Below are 18,355 nucleotides of genomic sequence, written 5' to 3' on the forward strand. Positions count from 1 at the left end.
GGTTTGCGGTGCGTAAATCCTAATGCTTGGTTTTACATTTACATTTAGTCATTTAGCAGACGCTCTTATCCAGAGCGACTTACAGTAAGTACAGGGACATTCCCCCGAGGCAAGTAGGGTGAAGTGCCTAGCCCAAGAACACAACGTCATTTTGCACGGCTGGGAATCGAACCAGCTAGTATGATTACTAGCCCGATTCTCTAACCACTCAGCCACTTGACTCCCACTTGACTTTTGTTACCATCAACATCTTTTTCAGTAATAGTACTGTAGTGTAGTATACAGGTCTAACCAACTATATGGGTCCTGGGTGTCTGTATGCGATTGCAGTTTGCAGCCAGTCTTGCATGCCTTTGTGTTACTGTGACAACCAGGCAGACTGGGCACACAACACTGGCATAGCAATGTTCTTGGAAACAGTCAGTAGCAGGAGTACATGGGATGTACCATAGAAACAGAACATGTTACAGAAATACTGTACACTGTATATGGTATAGTAAAAATATATATTTTAACTGGCATGTCATGCCATGAAAACTAAAGCTAGGATGACCTATATATCCAGTTAGGTAATAACTGGAATGTTTTCCTAGGGAAATTTTCCACTGAGGTATCCTCTCCTTCCATAAAGTATTAGGACCTTTGTGAACTATCCTGGTCGTTGCAAATGTGACTGAGAAGTGGGTCTTGTAACTCTTGTAACTTGCAATGTCATAAGGTTATTTTCGTTTACCTTGGGCATTCTGAAAGGAATTAACAGTGACCCAACCTAATAGAGTTGGATAAGTGGTTATTTCGCTTGGTTGGTACTTGGAATCGTTGGACGCTCAAACTCATTGAGCACCAGTTTGATCCTATGCGACTGGCCCTTTAAGGAAATGCACTTGCAGCCATTTTCTGCTCTTTGTGTGGGGTGGATTAGCGGATAGGCACATAGTAAAAACGAGAGCATCAATCGGAGAAAAGGCGAGAAAAACGTCCGTAAATTATTGGATTGCCGTCGCGGAGTGCGACATTGTCCGCCCGTTTTAACTGGACGGACATGCAAGTTGCAGGTATGTGCACTAACCCAACAGCCGCTCAGTAAAGATGTGCAGCGCTTGTCGACGGGAAGGGAGATGCAGCGATGATGATGACTGGAGAGCTGCCCGTGTATTCGCTAGCTAGCTGTTTTCCTTTCTCATAGTGCACCATCACGTTTGTTGAAAAAAAGAATAGAACACACAGGCTTCAGGTATTATGTTTTCATTCATGATTGAGATTCCTCAATGTTTTATTTGATTTCAGTAGCTGAACTGCTCATTCCGATGAATGGAGTTCCGTTATCTCGCCATTGCCTAACGTCAGTGTAGAAATGGCATCATACTGTAGTAGGTTACACCGAGAGATGGGTGGGGTGGAGAGGATCCGTACGGTAGCTTGCCTCGTAGAAGATGCTCTTTGCTCTTCTTTTAAATGAGGTGGATGCTTTGAAAAAGATTGCACTATATTATTGTAGCCTCTCCTTCAAAATACACATGACGGGATAATGTGCAATATTTCAAATTCATTGCTTGTAAAAATGACCGAGATTGGCTAACGCCAGCTAAAAGCTCCCGAGCATTTTAACGAAGTATTTCTTCAGTCCACAGTTTAATCACCTTTGTTGCACACTTTACGCCTAGTTGGTAATCTAACATACATTATAACAAGCGTCGCCGACATAACAGCAGCCACATTTTATTATGGGCAAAAATCAGGCCCGTTACCTAAACTCGAACGACAGGTGCATCTACATTCTACTTCCGTTTCAGCCGTTGTCCAAGATTTTTAAATCCAACTCAACGCCGCACATCAAATTAATAGATGTCCACTTTTTTTATTAATTAAATACAATACACTAATCAACCAATAGTTCTGACATAAGTTGTGTTTAAATTGTGCAGGAAGATGACAAAAATATATCTGGCTGATAGGTCTACTCGAGTCTTTACATCGTCCTGTGTTCATATAGTACCATTCTTGGGTCTTTTAAGTGTCTTAATAATAATATGTTATGCAATTAATATTACAGTAAGAATATAAAAAATGACTAGCCCCTTGATTACTTTGTATGGGGAGGGCTATGCTAACCTACTGAATGGTTGTATGCATCCTACTCAATAAGGCTACAAACCAATGACAACCAGACTCTAACTTGGGAGATCCAAGAGAAGTATTGACCTATAGGCAGCATACCATGCTGCTATAGGCCATGTGATCAAGCTTATGTCTTTCAGTCCATGAATATTCATATAATGTGTATTGTTGTTGGTTAGACTGAGTAGGCCATGTCATCATAGCCCCCCCCCCCCCCCCCCCCCCCCCCCCCCCCAGGCATACATTCCTCAGGGGTCCTTGCTGAGGACACAAACATAGTCGGTATCTTACATGTTTGTGTTCCTGTAGTCAAACTGTGTGTCTGTGTGTCTGTGTGTCCACACATGGATGTGTATGCTCTTTTTCTCCTCGACCAGTGAGAGTGTGAGGAGAATGGTAGCATGTTACGAGGATGGCCAGAGGGGTTCCCATTGAGTGGCGACCCGGACGTGACACACTTTTTCTCTCTCTCTCTCTCTCTCTCTCTCTCTCTCTCTCTCTCTCTCTCTCTCTCTCTCTCTCTCTCTCTCTCTCTCTCTCTCTCTCTCTCTCTCTCTGTGTGTGTCTCTTTATCTGTCTAACCATCTCACTCAGATGTAAAGGGCTTCATTGACCTGCCAAAAAGAGACCTCTCTTTCTCCTCTCTCTCTCATTCTTTCTCTCTGTCTCTTTCTCTGTCTCCCTCTCTCTCTGTCGCTCTCTATGGCTTGGAATATCTCTCTCTTCCTATCATGTACTGTCTCTGCCCCTTGCTTTCCATCTCTAATTCTCTCCAACTCTTCATTCTGTCAGTTTGTTCTCACCCTTCCTCATCCCTCCATCCCCACCATGCTCCCTCCTGTAGGTCTGGACCCGTCTGCCCGCTCTGGCAGACGTAACACACAGGAATGCAGGGGGAATGGAGAGATCCGTGTGTTTGTGTACACATGTGTCTGAGTGTGTGTTTCCAAAAGGCGCGGAGGCCAACAGACAGTTGTCTTAAGTGTGGGAAAGTTTATTCAGTCAAGTAAGGGCCCTGCCATGAGTGTTCAACAGTATATCCCTCCTGACTGGATGACTGACGGACTGACAGACCTTTTAGGGTAAACATCCAAATGTGTCTGTCTGTATGTCGGTTGAGGCCAAATAGGCATGTCTTACCGAGGTGATGAAGTTCGACAGGAAACCCCACCCGGCCTTGCTCCTCTTCCTCTTAGCTGTTCCTGTGCAGCTGTGACACATGCTACACACACACACACACACACACACACACACCACAACTGACTGGCTACATGTACTTCACATTGTCTGAGGATAAACAATCCAGCACTATTCCGTGACCTAGGTTAGCAGTGTTTAATTAACAAGTGCTATAGCAGTGCTAGGTTAGCTATGGTAGGTGAACAGGGCTAGCTTAGCAGTGCTCCCCAGCTTCACAGTGTGGGTCTGGGGGGGGGGTTTAGATTCCTATTTTAGCCTCTCTTTCCCACTGCCCCATCAGCCTGGGGGAGCTGAAGGAGATTAGCGGCCGTGTCAACCCCTGTCTGTCAGTTCAGAGGTGAACCACACACTCCTGTGAGGCACATGATGCAGGGTCGACACTGCCGACCCCCCACACACACGCTGTTCACACGAAGCAGAGTTTTCCCGTGGAATAGGAGGCCGGAACGATGACTTGAATATGAGCCACCACACAGCTCAGTTCCTTGTTTCCTATCAGCACCAGAGCATCGTCTCGGCTAACTTTAGACGTCTCAACCATATCGTCACGTCAACATGTCCACCAACAGGTGCCACTGCTGTAGGGAAGAGAGGCAGAGACAGATGGAGATTTGGAGTCAGGGAGGAAATGAAACCGAATACCCAGACTAGAATACCTGTGGCAGTTTTTACAGGGGGGGGGGGGATGAAATTCCTGACGCTAGTGCTTTTTTTTTGGGCGTTTGAAAAACTGTCGATTTTCTTGGATTCGGAGCTGCACTCATTTGACACTCTGTCTCTTCTCGCTCTCGGACTCAGACTGGGGAGTTGCGTGAGTGAGCCCTCGTTACCATGACGACCCACGTGACCCTGGAGGATGCCCTGTCCAACGTGGACCTGCTGGAGGAACTGCCCCTCCCTGACCAGCAGCCCTGTATCGAGCCCCCGCCCTCCTCCATCATGTACCAGGTACACGCACACACAGACACACATACACACGCCTTGCCTACACACATGCTCCATCACATAGACAAGACACACACACACATACTCCTTCACATACACACACACACACACACATACTCCTACACACATATGTACACAAGAACACACACACTGATTCTCACCAACCTTTTTAACTCTCTCTCTCCAGGCCAACTTTGACACCAACTTTGAGGACAGGAATGCATTTGTGACTGGCATCGCCCGCTACATTGAACAGGCCACTGTGCATTCAAGCATGGTGAGAGGACCACAGAGCAAGGACACATGCCCATTGGATTCTGGGATGCCAGTACCAGATCTGAGCAGTCTAGTCATGGCTTGCCATCTCCAATAAGACATCCACTGTGTGTTGTGAGGCACACTTTGACACACACACACACACACACACACACATTGAAGACAAACCCATTGATGCAAAAAAGGCCCTGGTGTTGTTTGTGTCGTGGCTTTATCATCTGGTTCCTCTTTTAGTCGGTTTTGGTTAAAGATAGGCTTACACACACACACACATACTGAATCAGACAGCCACTGGACTGGTGAATAGGAATGAATAGAGTGTGTGATGTGACTCACAATGAGGGGAACCAAGGTTTTAGTCAACCTTTATTTAAATCAGGAAGTGCAAACGAGATTCATGTTCCAATTTGTCTTTTTCCCTCCTCGAATTAAGAACAGACTGTTTTCACAGTTATTTGACTGTGTGTAAAATGTAAACGTGCGCTGTAACATTAACGTGTCCAACATTTGAACAGACGAAACTGATATTCCCCAGTATTTGAAAATGTTCTGTGCTTCACAATACCGAATTGAAAAGGTCAAAGGGGGCTACACCGCCCAAGTATACTGGCTATCCTTTTTACTACATTGAAAGTGGTTTCTTTTCCACTGGTCCCTTGTTGCGTTTGACCTGACGGTTATGGAAGCGCTGTGTCTCTGTCTCTGTCCGTCCAGAACGAGATGCTGGAGGAGGGCCACGAGTACGCTGTCATGCTCTACACCTGGAGGAGCTGTTCCAGGGCCATTCCCCAGGTAACACACACACACACACACACACACACACACACACACCCACACTACTACTTTAATAAAGGGTGTTGCAGGGCTGGCGTGAGATTTGTTAGCACCCCCAACAAGCTTTCGCGAGCTTCACTGGCGGGTTTACACGGCTGTTAACGCGTCAATGACGCTTCACTCCGTCAACCTGCGCCTCGTCCGTTACCGTTTACAATGTTAGCTTGGCTACGTGTTTGGCGTTGCCTTTTCAGCGTGAGATATACAATGTGTGGCGTGAGAAATTGTTAAATGGTTGAAATGCGGGTGTCACACGGCGAAACCGTGAGACTTGGCCGATCTGGTGTTGTCAGATAATATCCCCTCCTCACGTACGCATCTTCCCACAACTTCCCCATCGCTTTTGTTCCACTGCTAAGCTCTGAGCTAACACACAGCGTCGTCCAAGCCTGGCCAGTTTCCACCCTGAAACCTCACCTTCGACCAACAGCAACACAAGGCCCACTGAAACATCTAATAATAATCGTGGTGTCAACAGATACGAAGAAACACACCCGGAGCACCAGTGATAGTGGTTCTGAACGTCCCTCGCACCTAAAGCAGTGTGACAGCTCCCTCTTGTGGCCCTCAGGTGAAGTGCAACGAACAGCCCAACAGAGTGGAGATCTATGAGAAGACCGTGGAGGTGCTGGAGCCAGAGGTCACCAAGCTCATGAAGTTCATGTACTTCCAGGTACTCCCCAGAGAAAGGCTTCCTTTCTGACCCTCCGACCTATCTGCTCGCTCGCTGTTCGAAAGTGCTGAAACGGTCTTTTCTTACCAGTAAATGAACAAACGGAGAGAGTAATGTGGTGTAATGCCTTGACCAGTCAGTGAGTCATCGGCTCCCTCCCTCCCTCCAGAGGAAGGCCATAGAGCGGTTCTGTGGTGAGGTGAAGCGCCTGTGCCACGCTGAGAGGAGGAAGGACTTTGTGTCGGAGGCCTACCTGCTGACCCTGGGGAAGTTCATCAACATGTTCGCCGTGCTGGACGAGCTCAAGAACATGAAGTGCAGCGTGAAGAACGACCACTCTGCCTACAAACGGTACAGCACGCTCGCGCACACACACGCACATACTCATCGCCTGTTACCACGCTAGCTGAGACCCTACTGGCTATCTGTTAGCATGCTTGTTAATGCTACTGCATAGTGTGGATCTGATAGCATGCTCGCTAATGCCCAGTGGGAAATCTGTTAGCATGCTCGTTGTAACCCCTATGATTCCCTGTGCTCCAGGGCGGCCCAGTTCCTGAGGAAGATGGCCGACCCCCAGTCCATCCAGGAGTCCCAGAACCTCTCCATGTTCCTGGCCAATCACAATAGGATCACGCAGGTTGGCATAGAAACGTCTGGCGTAGAAGTTGACTGCAGTATCACATTATGAAACACTGACAGGGGTTCTCTAAGGGATGGGTGTAGCTCAGTGGTAAAGCCTGACTGCAGATCAAGAGGTCCCCGGTTCAAATCACCCCTCTGTACATCACTTTGGTAAAAGAATAAGAAGCCCTTTATCACTACAGTCATGGAACACACACACACACACACACGCCTGGGGGCCAAATTCCAGTGCCCTCTGCTATCATAAAGACGTAATAATTACATTATGATAACATGACTAAAAACACACAGAACGTTATGGAATCATCGAAGTAGATCCCACCTCGGGGTAGAATCCTGCTTCTCTCAGGGTGTCAGTGCTGTATGAATGATGCCACCCCTGACCCATGACCCCTGACCCTGTGTGTGTAGTGCCTGCACCAGCAGCTGGAGGTCATCCCCGGGTACGAGGAGCTGCTGGCCGACATCGTCAACATCAGTGTGGATTATTACGAGAACAAGATGTACCTGACCCCCAGCGAGAAACACATGCTGCTCAAGGTAGGCCCCCCCCCCCCTCTCTCTCTGGTGTTTGCATGTGTGTGTGTGCACATGAGAGCGGTGACAAACCTGGGTGTCTCTCAGGTGATGGGCTTTGGGCTGTACCTGATGGACGGTAACGTCAGCAACATCTACAAGCTAGACGCGAAGAAAAGGATCAACCTGGGCAAGATCGACAAGTTCTTCAAGGTTAGGTTCTCTCTCTCTCTCTCTCTCTCTCTCTCTCTCTCTCTCTCTCTCTCTCTCTCTCTCTCTCTCTCTCTCTCTCTCTCTCTCTCTCTCTGTTCTACCATAAACTCCCTCCTACCTCCAGAATACGTGTCATTGAGACCCTGTGTATCAGTGGTGGTGAACGGTAACCAAGTCTGACTGTGTGCGTGTGTGTGTGCAGCTCCAGGTGGTGCCTCTGTTTGGGGACATGCAGATCGAGCTGTCACGCTACATCGAGACCAGCGCTCACTACGAGGAGAACAAGTCCAAGTAAGACACACACACACACCCACACACACTCACAATCTCTATGACTCTATGATCAACCTCTTTTCACCCCCCCCCCCCCCCCCCCCCTCCAGGTGGACGTGCACCCAGAGCAGCATCTCTCCGCAGTACAACCTGTGCGAGCAGATGGTGCAGATCCGCGACGACCACATCCGCTTCATCTCGGAGCTGGCGCGCTACAGCAACAGCGAGGTGGTGACGGGCTCGGGCCTGGACAGCCAGAAGTCGGACGAGGAGTACCGGGAGCTGTTCGACCTGGCCCTGCGCGGCCTGCAGCTGCTCTCCAAGTGGAGCACGCACGTCATGGAGGTGGTGAGTGGACGGGGCGGAGTGTGTGTGTGCTCGTTGGTGTGTGTGTTTGCTTGTGTGTGTGTGTGTGCAAGCTTACAGTATTTTGGCGTGTGTGGGTGCGCGTGCGTTCCTACCACACCTGTGTGTGTGTGTGTGCGAGTGTGTGCTAGGGTACCCACACCCCCCTTGCAGTAACCCCCCTCCCTCTCTCCCTCGTGTCTCAGTACTCGTGGAAGCTGGTCCATCCCACAGACAAGTTCTGCAACAAGGACTGCCCCGGCACGGCGGAGGAGTACGAGAGAGCCACGCGCTACAACTACACCAGCGAGGAGAAGTTCGCCCTGGTGGAGGTCATCGCCATGATCAAAGGACTGCAGGTACCGTAGCCTTCCAGGGCCGGGGGGGTCTACCGGGGAGGGTGAGGATGGTGGTGGCAGGGATGACGGAGAGTGTGTGTGTGTGTGTCGAGGGGTTCTGACGCGTGGTAGCCTGGTTCTTTCTGGTGCACGGCCCGAGGCTGAAGGTGAAGGTGACTGTGCGCTCTCCAGGTGCTCATGGGCCGCATGGAGTCTGTGTTCAACCAGGCCATCAGGAACACCATCTACGCCGCGCTGCAGGACTTCGCCCAGATGACCCTGAGAGAGCCGCTCCGCCAGGCCGTACGCAAGAAGAAGAACGTCCTCATCAGGTGAGCCCCGCCCTCCCGGGCCACGCCTCCCCAAAGGGGACGCGCCCCGCGGCCGGGATTGGCTGGCCGCCCGCCGTGTCGGTGGGGTTCGGTGTCTCCGTTTGGGTTTGCTGACCCTCCGTCTCGTTGCGCAGCGTCCTCCAGGCCATCCGCAAGACCATCTGTGACTGGGAGGGCGCCAGGGAACCCCCCAACGACCCCTGCCTGAGGGGGGAGAAGGACCCCAAGGGGGGGTTCGACATCAAGGTGCCCCGGAGAGCTGTGGGGCCCTCCAGCACGCAGGTACGGGGGGTGGGGCCAGGGGGGAGTGGGGGTGGTCGGGGATAGTCGGGGGGGGGGCGTAAGGTGGTTGGGGGAGACGGGGGTGTGTGTGGGGGGGAGGGGCTTATGGATAGACTTTCCTCTCTCTTTCAGTACTCACCTTGCTTTCTCCCTCCCTCACTCCTCTCTCTCTCTCTCCCCCCTCATCCCGGTCTCCAGCTGTACATGGTGCGCACCATGCTGGAGTCCCTCATAGCGGACAAGAGCGGCTCTAAGAAGACCCTGCGCAGCAGCCTGGACGGGCCCATCGTCCTGGCCATAGAGGACTTCCACAAGCACTCCTTCTTCTTCACACACCTGCTCAACTTCAGCGGTAACACACGCACGCACACACACACACTCCGACAAATACAGATGGGCATATGGATGTGGAAATTCGTCTTGGCCTGAGTTTTCTGGGACAGTAGATTTGGCTCACCCCCTCCCCCCCTCATCTTCAGAGGCCCTGCAGCAGTGCTGTGACCTGTCCCAGCTGTGGTTCAGGGAGTTCTTCCTGGAACTCACCATGGGCCGCAGGATCCAGTTCCCCATCGAGATGTCCATGCCCTGGATCCTCACCGACCACATCCTGGAGACCAAGGAGCCCTCCATGATGGAGTAAGAGCTGTGTGTGTGTGTGTGTGTGTGTGTGTGTGTGTGTGTGAGAGAGAAACAGTGAGAGAGTCAGAATGACAGAAAGAGAGAGAGAATGACACAGAGAGTGAGAAGGAGAGAGCGCGTGACTGAGAGGAAGAGAGAGAAAAGGGAGGGGGGTCTGGTGTCGTGGGGGGAGGGGGGGGTGGAGAGGTCTCTCTGGCGTTAGCGTAGCATGACTCGCGTCATCCCAGCGTTAACTGGGACTGACCTTAACTGCCCCCTCCTCCCCAGGTACGTGCTCTACCCTCTGGACCTGTACAACGACAGCGGCTACTACGCCCTCACCAAGTTCAAGAAGCAGTTCCTGTACGACGAGATCGAGGCTGAGGTTAGACCAGGCCCCAAAACCTCGACCATGCCCCTCCAACACCGGCTCTCACACACACGCACACACACACACAGACACAAACACACAAGCTCCCTCCTTCTCACCCACACAAGCAGACCACTGACTCCTGTCCTTGTTTCAGGTAAACCTCTGCTTCGATCAGTTTGTGTACAAGCTGGCCGATCAGATATTCGCCTACTACAAGGCCATGGCTGGGAGGTGAGGAGATGGACTGCTTTCACACACGGTAGTTTAATAGAGAGCGGATCTCTCGTGGAGCTCAGTTCCCAAACCAGGAAGTAGAACATGATGTGTGTGTGTGTGTTCTCGTCCTCCAGCGTTCTCCTGGACAAGCGCTTCAGAGCAGAATGTAAAAACTACGGCGTGATCATCCCTTACCCTCCCTCCAACCGCTACGAGACCCTGCTGAAACAGAGACACGTACAGGTACGGCACACACACACACACACACACTGTGGCACAATGACATTTGAACTGATAAGATGGAATATCCACTGCAAATAGCCTGTATTCTACCTTCCTCTCACTTCCCCTCTCTCTCACCTCTCACCCCCCCCCCCCCCCCCCCCCCCCCTCTCTCTCCTGCAGCTGCTGGGTCGCTCCATTGATCTGAACCGTCTGATCACGCAGAGGATCTCAGCAGCTATCTACAAGTCTCTGGACCAGGCCATCAGCCGCTTCGAGAGCGAGGACCTCACCTCCATCGTGGTGAGGACGCCACGGATACACACACACACACTCACTTTTAAAAGAGTACAGGCATACTGTATAGGCATACTGTAGATGTAAACTAAAGACAATCATATCACATTTACATTTAGTCATTTAGCAGACGCTCTTATCCAGAGCGACTTACAGTAAGTATATCAGGTCACACACACACACTCATATTCTGTACACCTCCCCTGACTAGTGCTTTTTGTTTCCACTTGACCTGCCTTTCCTTTCCTTCTCCTCCTCCGCCCCTCTCTCCGCCCCTCTCTCCACCCCTCCCTCCCTCCCTCCCTCGCTCCCCCGTCAGGAGCTGGAGTGGTTGATGGAGATCAACCGTCTGACCCACCGGCTGCTGTCCAAGCACATGACCCTGGACAGCTTTGACGCCATGTTCCGCGAGGCCAACCACAACGTGTCGGCCCCGTACGGCCGCATCACGCTGCACGTCTTCTGGGAGCTCAACTTCGACTTCCTGCCCAACTACTGCTACAACGGCTCCACCAACCGGTGTGTGTGTGTGTGTGTGGGAGAACGTGGGTGTGTGAGAGCGAGCGTGTGCGAGAGCGTGGGTGTGTGAGAGCGTGGGTGTGCGAGAGCGAGCGTGTGTGAGAGCGAGCGTGTGCGAGAGCGAGCGTGTGCGAGAGCGAGCGTGTGTGAGAGCGAGCGTGTGTGAGAGCGAGCGTGTGTGAGAGCCAGCGTGTGTGAGAGCGTGGATGTGTGAGAGCAAGCGTGCGTGAGAGCGAGCGTACATTTGTGTGAGCGGTTAAAGTTTACAGTTGTGTACCTATGTGAACAAACATAGGTTGGTGTGTGTGTGAGAGGGACAGTCGGGAGTGTGTGACTGAGCATTCCGCGGTCCCTGTCTCCACAGCTTCGTGCGTACGGCCATCCCCTTTACCCAGGAGCCTCAGCGGGACAAGCCAGCCAACGTGCAGCCCTACTACCTGTACGGATCCAAGGTGTGGGGCCGCTCGCAGTACTGCAGCAGGGACCAGCTCACGCTGGGGAGACGCATGCACACATCCAAATCAGGGCTTCTCAGCCAGCGTGGAAAGAAAATGAGACATCCAGGCTGGAAGTGTAGGAATGTCTTTCTGATGCATTTTCTCCTTGCTTTTGCCTCTATTCTCTCTCTCTCTCTCTCTCTCTCTCTCTCTCTCTCTCTCTCTCTCTCTTCTCTCTCTCTCTCTCTCTCTCTCTCTCTCTCTCTCTCGGGCTCTCTCTCTGTTCACAGCCTCTGAACATAGCCTACTCCCACATCTATAGCTCCTACCGGAACTTTGTTGGCCCGCCCCACTTTAAGACCATCTGCCGTCTCCTTGGTTACCAGGGCATCGCCGTGGTGATGGAAGAGCTGCTCAAGATAGTCAAGAGCCTGGTACCTCTCCCTCATTCTGCACGCTCTCGTCACAGGATCCACGTCAGAACCGCTGAGTCCTTAAACCTTCCTCTTCTCTCCTCTTTTTCTTCTGTTCTCCTCCCCTCCTCTCCTCTCCTCTCCACCTCATCTCCTTTCCCCTCCCCCTCTTCTCCCCTCCTCCCCTCGTCGGTTTTCTCTCCCTCCAGCTGCAGGGCACCATCCTGCAGTATGTGAAGACTCTGATCGAGGTGATGCCCAAGATATGCCGATTACCTCGCCACGAGTATGGCAGCCCAGGTCAGCCCACTCTTTGTGTGTGTGTCTGTGTCTATGTGGGCGACGCCCAGGTGACTGTGCCAGCAGGAAGGTGTTGCTCTGAGGATTGCTTTGAGAACACCTGCCTCCTGTCGCTGGGGCGCATCAGACAACCAAATTAGATATTCCCGTTGATCGGGGATTAGGGATTACTAGATTACTGCTGTTCTGTTCTGGCTGTACCAGGCTTACCGTGGGTGATCTCTGTCAGCAAGTAATGATCCTCTGCCCACACACACGCGAACAAGCAAACAGATGACGACGCACACACACACACGGGGGCGGGTCACCGAGTCCATACAGGAACGTGGTCTTGATGACACCCTAATGATTCAAGTGGCCTAGTTGGTGACCACGGTCTCCCTAATACTCCATGATGGTAGAGGGCCAGGCGAGGGCTGATGGACGTTCTACTTTCAAAACCGAGATGGAACCCGAATACCAAAGGAATAATAAATGAAATAAATGAGCCGACGCGCGCTTTGAAGTTTTGCGTCTCTCTCTCGCTCTCACGCTCTATTCCCCCCCCCCCCCCCCCCCCTCCCTCCTCTCCCCTCCAAGGGATTCTGGAGTTCTTCCACCACCAGCTGAAGGACATCATCGAGTACGCCGAGCTGAAGACAGACGTGTTCCAGAGTCTCCGGGAGGTCGGCAACGCCATCCTCTTCTGCCTGCTCATAGAGCAAGCCTTGGTGAGACCCCCCCCAGCCCCCCATCTCCTCTATCTCCTCCCCTCCTTCCGGCCCATCTTCTCCCCCGGCCTCCCCCATCAGAAACATTTAGCTATCAAGCATCGCCCAGTCAGTCGGTGAACAAGTTAAGAAAGCTTTATTGCTTGCGGCCAGGCCCACAAGGATGGTGATACAAAGTTTGTCCGCTAGCATGTTGCGCTAGCTGCCTATTTAAACGGAACCGCTCTCCACAGTGATTGGCTAAAACCAAGGCACGCAAATGTCCCATGGCTCTTCCTTCGTTGGCTCCCTTGCATAGACCTGGCGCGCGTGCGTACGCGTTTGAGCGCGTGCGTGTGAGTGCACTCTCTGACCACTCTAAGCTTGACCATACGATTAACACCTTTTCTGGCCTCCCCAGTAAGATAGTGGTCAGCCCAGGTCACCTTGTTTACATAAGCCTAGTGTTACCCAGAGTTCAGAAGAGGGGGTAGGCCTCTCTTTGCACACAAAGAATGCTGAACACAGTATCATTCTTATACAGGATAAAAGGTTACATCTTAAACGTTTTCTGACATCCCCTCTTTCTAACTCTCTCCTCGTCTCCTTTTTATCTCGCTCTGCGTGAGTTGAAGCCATCTTGATTCTTTGATGTGTGCCGATTGAATGTCTTGGTCACTGTTTGTTCTCTGAAACGCAACTCTGTTTGTCATTACACGCTGGCCTCTACAACAGGTGGTAAGCATTTAGTGGCCTTATCCTCTGTAGCAAATGCACGTCGAGGTCTCTCTCTCCCTCCCTCTTGTCTCTCTGTACCACTGTGTTCTTCTGTCTCACCTGCAGTGCCTAGGTTGACCTCTGGGGGCAGTGGAAGCGCAGGGCGGATGACTGGTTAGGTCTTAAGGTGGCTGTGTAGCAGCGCAGAGTCTAGCTCTATGAGCAGAGCCGTTTGTCCGTAGTGTCTGCCTATTATATTAATAGGTAGAGTAATGGTTCTCCGTCTTTGGCTTCCACTGCTGCTGTGGTGTCTGTGGTGTGTGTGTGTGTGCCTGGTGTGCTGCAGGAGTGTGTGTGTGCCTGGTGTGCTGCAGGAGTGTGTGTGTGTGTGTGTGTGCCTGGTGTGCTGCAGGAGTGTGTGTGTGTGTGTGTGTGTGACTGGTGTGCTGTAGGAGTGTGTGTGTGTGTGTGTGTGTGCGCCCTGTAGTGGTTCATGTTCACTGCATGCCTGTCTGTTGTCCTCCACCCACCATCTAACATTGATGTGTCCGTCTCACACACGACGCCCTGTTTCACTTCCTGGTTTGTCTGTCACCACGACCGTGTCTGCTTACCTGTGATTAGACTGACAGGAAGCTGCAAGCCACATGTGTGCAATTGGGCACTACGGCTTCACCACATCTCCAACCATGTCCTCATTTTCAATGAGGTTCAAGTCTTCTAAAAGCGATGATGTGTTTTGATCTGGGTTACACATACGCACACACACACATACACACACACACAAACACACTGGGTCTGAGTGGAACTGCAAGTGACCAGTCGCTTGAACCGGATTGTTTAACCAGTCACATCAGTGTGACAGGCCACACACAGAGATATGCCCTACTTGGCGCCTGGATATAATCCCTGGGTTATGCAGCTATGTAATACCACACACACACACACTATTTATGAATAGATTATATGTAGCCATATACTATAAACTGGGGTTTAGTGTGTGAGTGTGTGTGTCATTGCTCTTTAGTATTATCTTGTGTGTGTGTGTGTGCGTGTGTGCTAGTGTCGGTGTTATCTCACGTGTGTGCATGTGCTAGTGTCGGTGTTATCTCACGTGTGTGTGCTCACCTCAGTCCCAGGAGGAAGTGTGCGACCTGCTCCATGCAGCCCCCTTCCAGAACATCCTCCCAAGGGTCTACATCAAAGGTAGGTGCTGGCCCACCTGGGTACCTTGTCATAAGTACATGTTAAGTACTGAAATAGGATCATGCTGTAAAGCTCTAATCCCATAGAATATGAATGAGACATGTAGCTGTGTTGTGACTGACAAGGATTTACTGTCCTGTGTGTGTGTGTGTGTGTTGTTCAGAGGGTGAGCGACTGGAGGTGAGGATGAAGAGGCTGGAGGCCAAGTATGCCCCCCTGCACCTGGTTCCTCTGATCGAGAGGCTGGGCACCCCCCAGGTGAGACCCCCACCCCCACCACCCTCCCTCCTCACCCCACCACCCTCCTCACCCCATCCCCACAAAGAGAAGTCGAGCCACGACAGAGCCGCAACCCATTGCCCTGCCTGACCACACGCGTCACCACTGCCGCCCTCTTGAGTGCTACTGTAACCTGGACCCTTTCATCATTTGAATAATCTCCCCCTCCCTTGTACTCCCCGCCACCTTCCCTCGCCCCACCCCAGCAAATCGCCATCGCCCGCGAGGGCGACCTGCTGACCAAGGAGCGCCTGTGCTGCGGCCTGTCCATGTTCGAGGTCATCCTGACGCGCATCCGCAGCTTCCTGCAGGACGCCGTGTGGCGGGGGCCGCCGCCCACCAACGGCGTGATGCACGTGGACGAGTGCATGGAGTTCCACCGCCTGTGGAGCGCCATGCAGTTCGTCTACTGCATCCCCGTGGGCACGCACGAGTTCACCGCAGAGTGAGTGGCGCACGCGCACGCTCAGCCTGAGAGGACACACACACACTCGCTGTAGAAAGTAATTGTTGTCCCTTAAAGTTGTGTTGAGTTGATTAGGAAGTGTGCGTGTGTGCGTGTGTGTGAGCAGGCAGTGCTTCGGAGACGGACTGAACTGGGCCGGCTGCTCCATCATCGTGTTGCTGGGTCAGCAGCGGCGCTTCGACCTCTTCGACTTCTGCTACCACCTCCTCAAGGTGCAGCGGCAGGACGGCAAGGACGAGATCATCAAGAACGTGGTGGGTGGCCTCGCGCACGCACGCATGTACACACGCGCTGAAGATGTAAACCTACTGTTAGAATTTGACGTTTTTTTTTATTTTCTTTTTTTTACTCTCTTTCTCTCACCACTCTCTTTCTGTCGCTCCATATACATCCCTTTCTTTTTTCGGTCTCTCCCTCTGCCTGTGTTTCTCTCTCCCTCTCTCTGCGTCTCTCTTTCTCTGTCCCTCTCTCCCTGTCTCTGCAGCCCCTGAAGAAGATGGCGGACCGCATCAGGAAGTACCAGATCCTGAACAACGAGATCTTCGCCATCCTCAACAAGTACATGAAGGCCGTGGAGACGGACAGTTCCACCGTGGAGCATGTGCGCTGCTTCCAGCCACCTATACACCAGTCCCTGGCCACCACCTGCTGAGAACCCCCCCCCCACACACACACACACACACACTCCACAGCCCCCCCCCCCCCACCCCTCCCCACACGTGTGCCCACTCCATAGCACCCACACACACTCTGCCTCTCGAAACATGGTAAACATGAGTCGTGACTTTTACCATTCTTCACATTGGCAACTAATATTACATGGCAGGAGTGTTCTCTTGTCATAGCTCTAGAACTACCGAGGCCTACTGGAAACCCATACGATTCTGTCTTAAACCGAATTAGACTCTGTTTATCTCTGGCTCCCCTGAAACTACAAACCCCAGTAGTCCATGTTCTGTAGGTGTAGGATAACTCGGCCTCTTCTTCTGTGGTCACAGTCAGTGTGACTGTCCTACCCAGATCCATGCATGCCTTCATGCCTTCCTCAAGCTGTGTACCATGAGGACTGGGCTCTCACTCACACACACACACACACAAACACATATATACACGTACATACACACATGCAACACACAAGTCAATCAGAGAGCTTGGGACCAACCTTACTCCTGCAGATAGACTGAGAACAATCTAGAATCTTCAATCTTAAAGAGGACTTGCATAGACCCTAGACGAAACCCAGATGGATCTCAAACTGATTTCGAAAAATATATGAAAAATGAATTTTGTAGATGATATACAAAAGCAAATAAGTTTGAGTCCATGTTGGTGCTGTGGTACTACTACTGAAGGACCCCACCATCGGCACGACCCTCATCACTTCAATCATGATACAATTAACATTGTCTGTTCATCCAACGGTTATTGCTGTTGATTTGAACCGTATACACCTTTGCAGCAAAACACTTGATTTCAGAGGAAAATGAACAACATTTGTTTTATTTATTTGTGTGTTTCTTTTTCTTTTTTGCTTTGATTTATTTTCTCCTCATGATTTCTAACACCCAGAGCCTCTGAGTGCATTTTATCCAGTACCCATATTCATTGTGAATTTCACTGTTGAAACTAAGTGAAGTGTTGAGTGTTGTAGTTTTTGTTTTTAATTATTGATAATTTAATTGACATATTTGGTATATGTCTCTTCTATGAACTAGAAACCTCATCGACAATTATCCTTCCGTTTGTTGGAACTTTCATTTTTATTTGACCATTTCTCTGCGAATTACACATCTTCATCTGCGCAAGTGTGTTTACATTTTCCCAGAAAAAAAAAACAATAAAATACAATACATTAGAAATCCCCTCTTAGGCTTGAGGAAAGGCTAGATCATCCAGCTCAAAGGGATTCCTTTTTTTGTCAGAAAAGACTCTACATCGGATCCCCATTGTAAGTGAATTGAAGATATTGATGCTACCTTCTACAGTAGGTAGATCATTGGGAAAATGTGGTTACCTAAATATATTCAGTATTTACCAGTGTTGGACTTTGCTTTAGAGTTAGCAGTGTTACCAAAATATGCAAATATTTTGTGCCCTCTTTTTGTTTTCTTATAAAGGATAAATCAGACACAGTTTTATGACAATATTCCCATCATGTGTTTATTTGTTGCATTTTGAATGAAAAATAAGAAAGTTTCTTTGTATTTGTTCCAGTGGTCATTTTATTATATTTATTCACAAAACTACACCTTATTGTTCATTGAATGGTTGAATTTATGAAAAAGTGAAGGTATAAATTATCATCTTCAAACCTTAGCATGACAAAAGTGTACTTTATTGTCATCAATGGCTCCATTTGTGACATGAGGTTTTGTTTTTGATATTGTTGTACGAGTGACCATGTTTTGAAATACAAAAAAGGAGTAAAGAATATAACATGTACAACAATGGTCCTGCAAAAGGATTTGAAATTATGTTGTATTTCCATGAAATAAAAATGTCTAACTGAAAGATGGCAATGCGTTTTCATTTTAAATTATTAAAATTGTTGGTGCGTTAGTTTGTCAAAATGACGTTCAGTATAACATTTTTTTTTTTTTTTGTCAAGCATAT

The 18,355-nt window shown here is 50.4% G+C and overlaps 1 protein-coding gene across 1 annotated transcript; it reads left to right on the forward strand.

The window, feature by feature from the left end:
• The first annotated feature begins 918 nt into the window (after positions 1-918).
• Positions 919-18,244, forward strand: cyfip2 (cytoplasmic FMR1 interacting protein 2). The gene is made up of 30 exons (XM_067247572.1): positions 919-1,055; positions 4,117-4,266; positions 4,451-4,540; positions 5,254-5,331; positions 5,945-6,046; positions 6,216-6,397; positions 6,590-6,686; positions 7,103-7,231; positions 7,316-7,420; positions 7,623-7,711; positions 7,804-8,041; positions 8,245-8,397; positions 8,569-8,708; positions 8,843-8,990; positions 9,189-9,342; positions 9,470-9,626; positions 9,897-9,993; positions 10,136-10,212; positions 10,332-10,440; positions 10,603-10,722; positions 11,036-11,235; positions 11,600-11,687; positions 11,963-12,106; positions 12,295-12,385; positions 12,965-13,095; positions 14,925-14,997; positions 15,161-15,255; positions 15,483-15,721; positions 15,849-15,996; positions 16,227-18,244. Exons 2-30 carry the CDS (start codon positions 4,150-4,152, stop codon positions 16,392-16,394), a joined length of 3,759 nt encoding a protein of 1,252 aa, XP_067103673.1. The 5' UTR covers positions 919-1,055; positions 4,117-4,149; the 3' UTR covers positions 16,395-18,244.
• The last annotated feature ends 111 nt before the right edge of the window (positions 18,245-18,355 follow it).

This window comes from Osmerus mordax, chromosome 12, assembly GCF_038355195.1.
Source record: "Osmerus mordax isolate fOsmMor3 chromosome 12, fOsmMor3.pri, whole genome shotgun sequence".
In the NCBI taxonomy this organism is placed as follows: Eukaryota; Metazoa; Chordata; class Actinopteri; order Osmeriformes; family Osmeridae; genus Osmerus; species Osmerus mordax.

Excerpts from the sequence above, each read along its gene's own strand:
- cyfip2 (XM_067247572.1), top strand. The coding sequence starts at position 4,150 with ATGACGACCCACGTGACCCTGGAGGATGCCCTGTCCAACGTGGACCTG. Across the intron at positions 8,709-8,842 it reads AAGAAGAACGTCCTCATCAG|CGTCCTCCAGGCCATCCGCA; the intron begins GTGAGCCCCGCC and ends CTCGTTGCGCAG. Across the intron at positions 8,991-9,188 it reads TGGGGCCCTCCAGCACGCAG|CTGTACATGGTGCGCACCAT; the intron begins GTACGGGGGGTG and ends CCCGGTCTCCAG.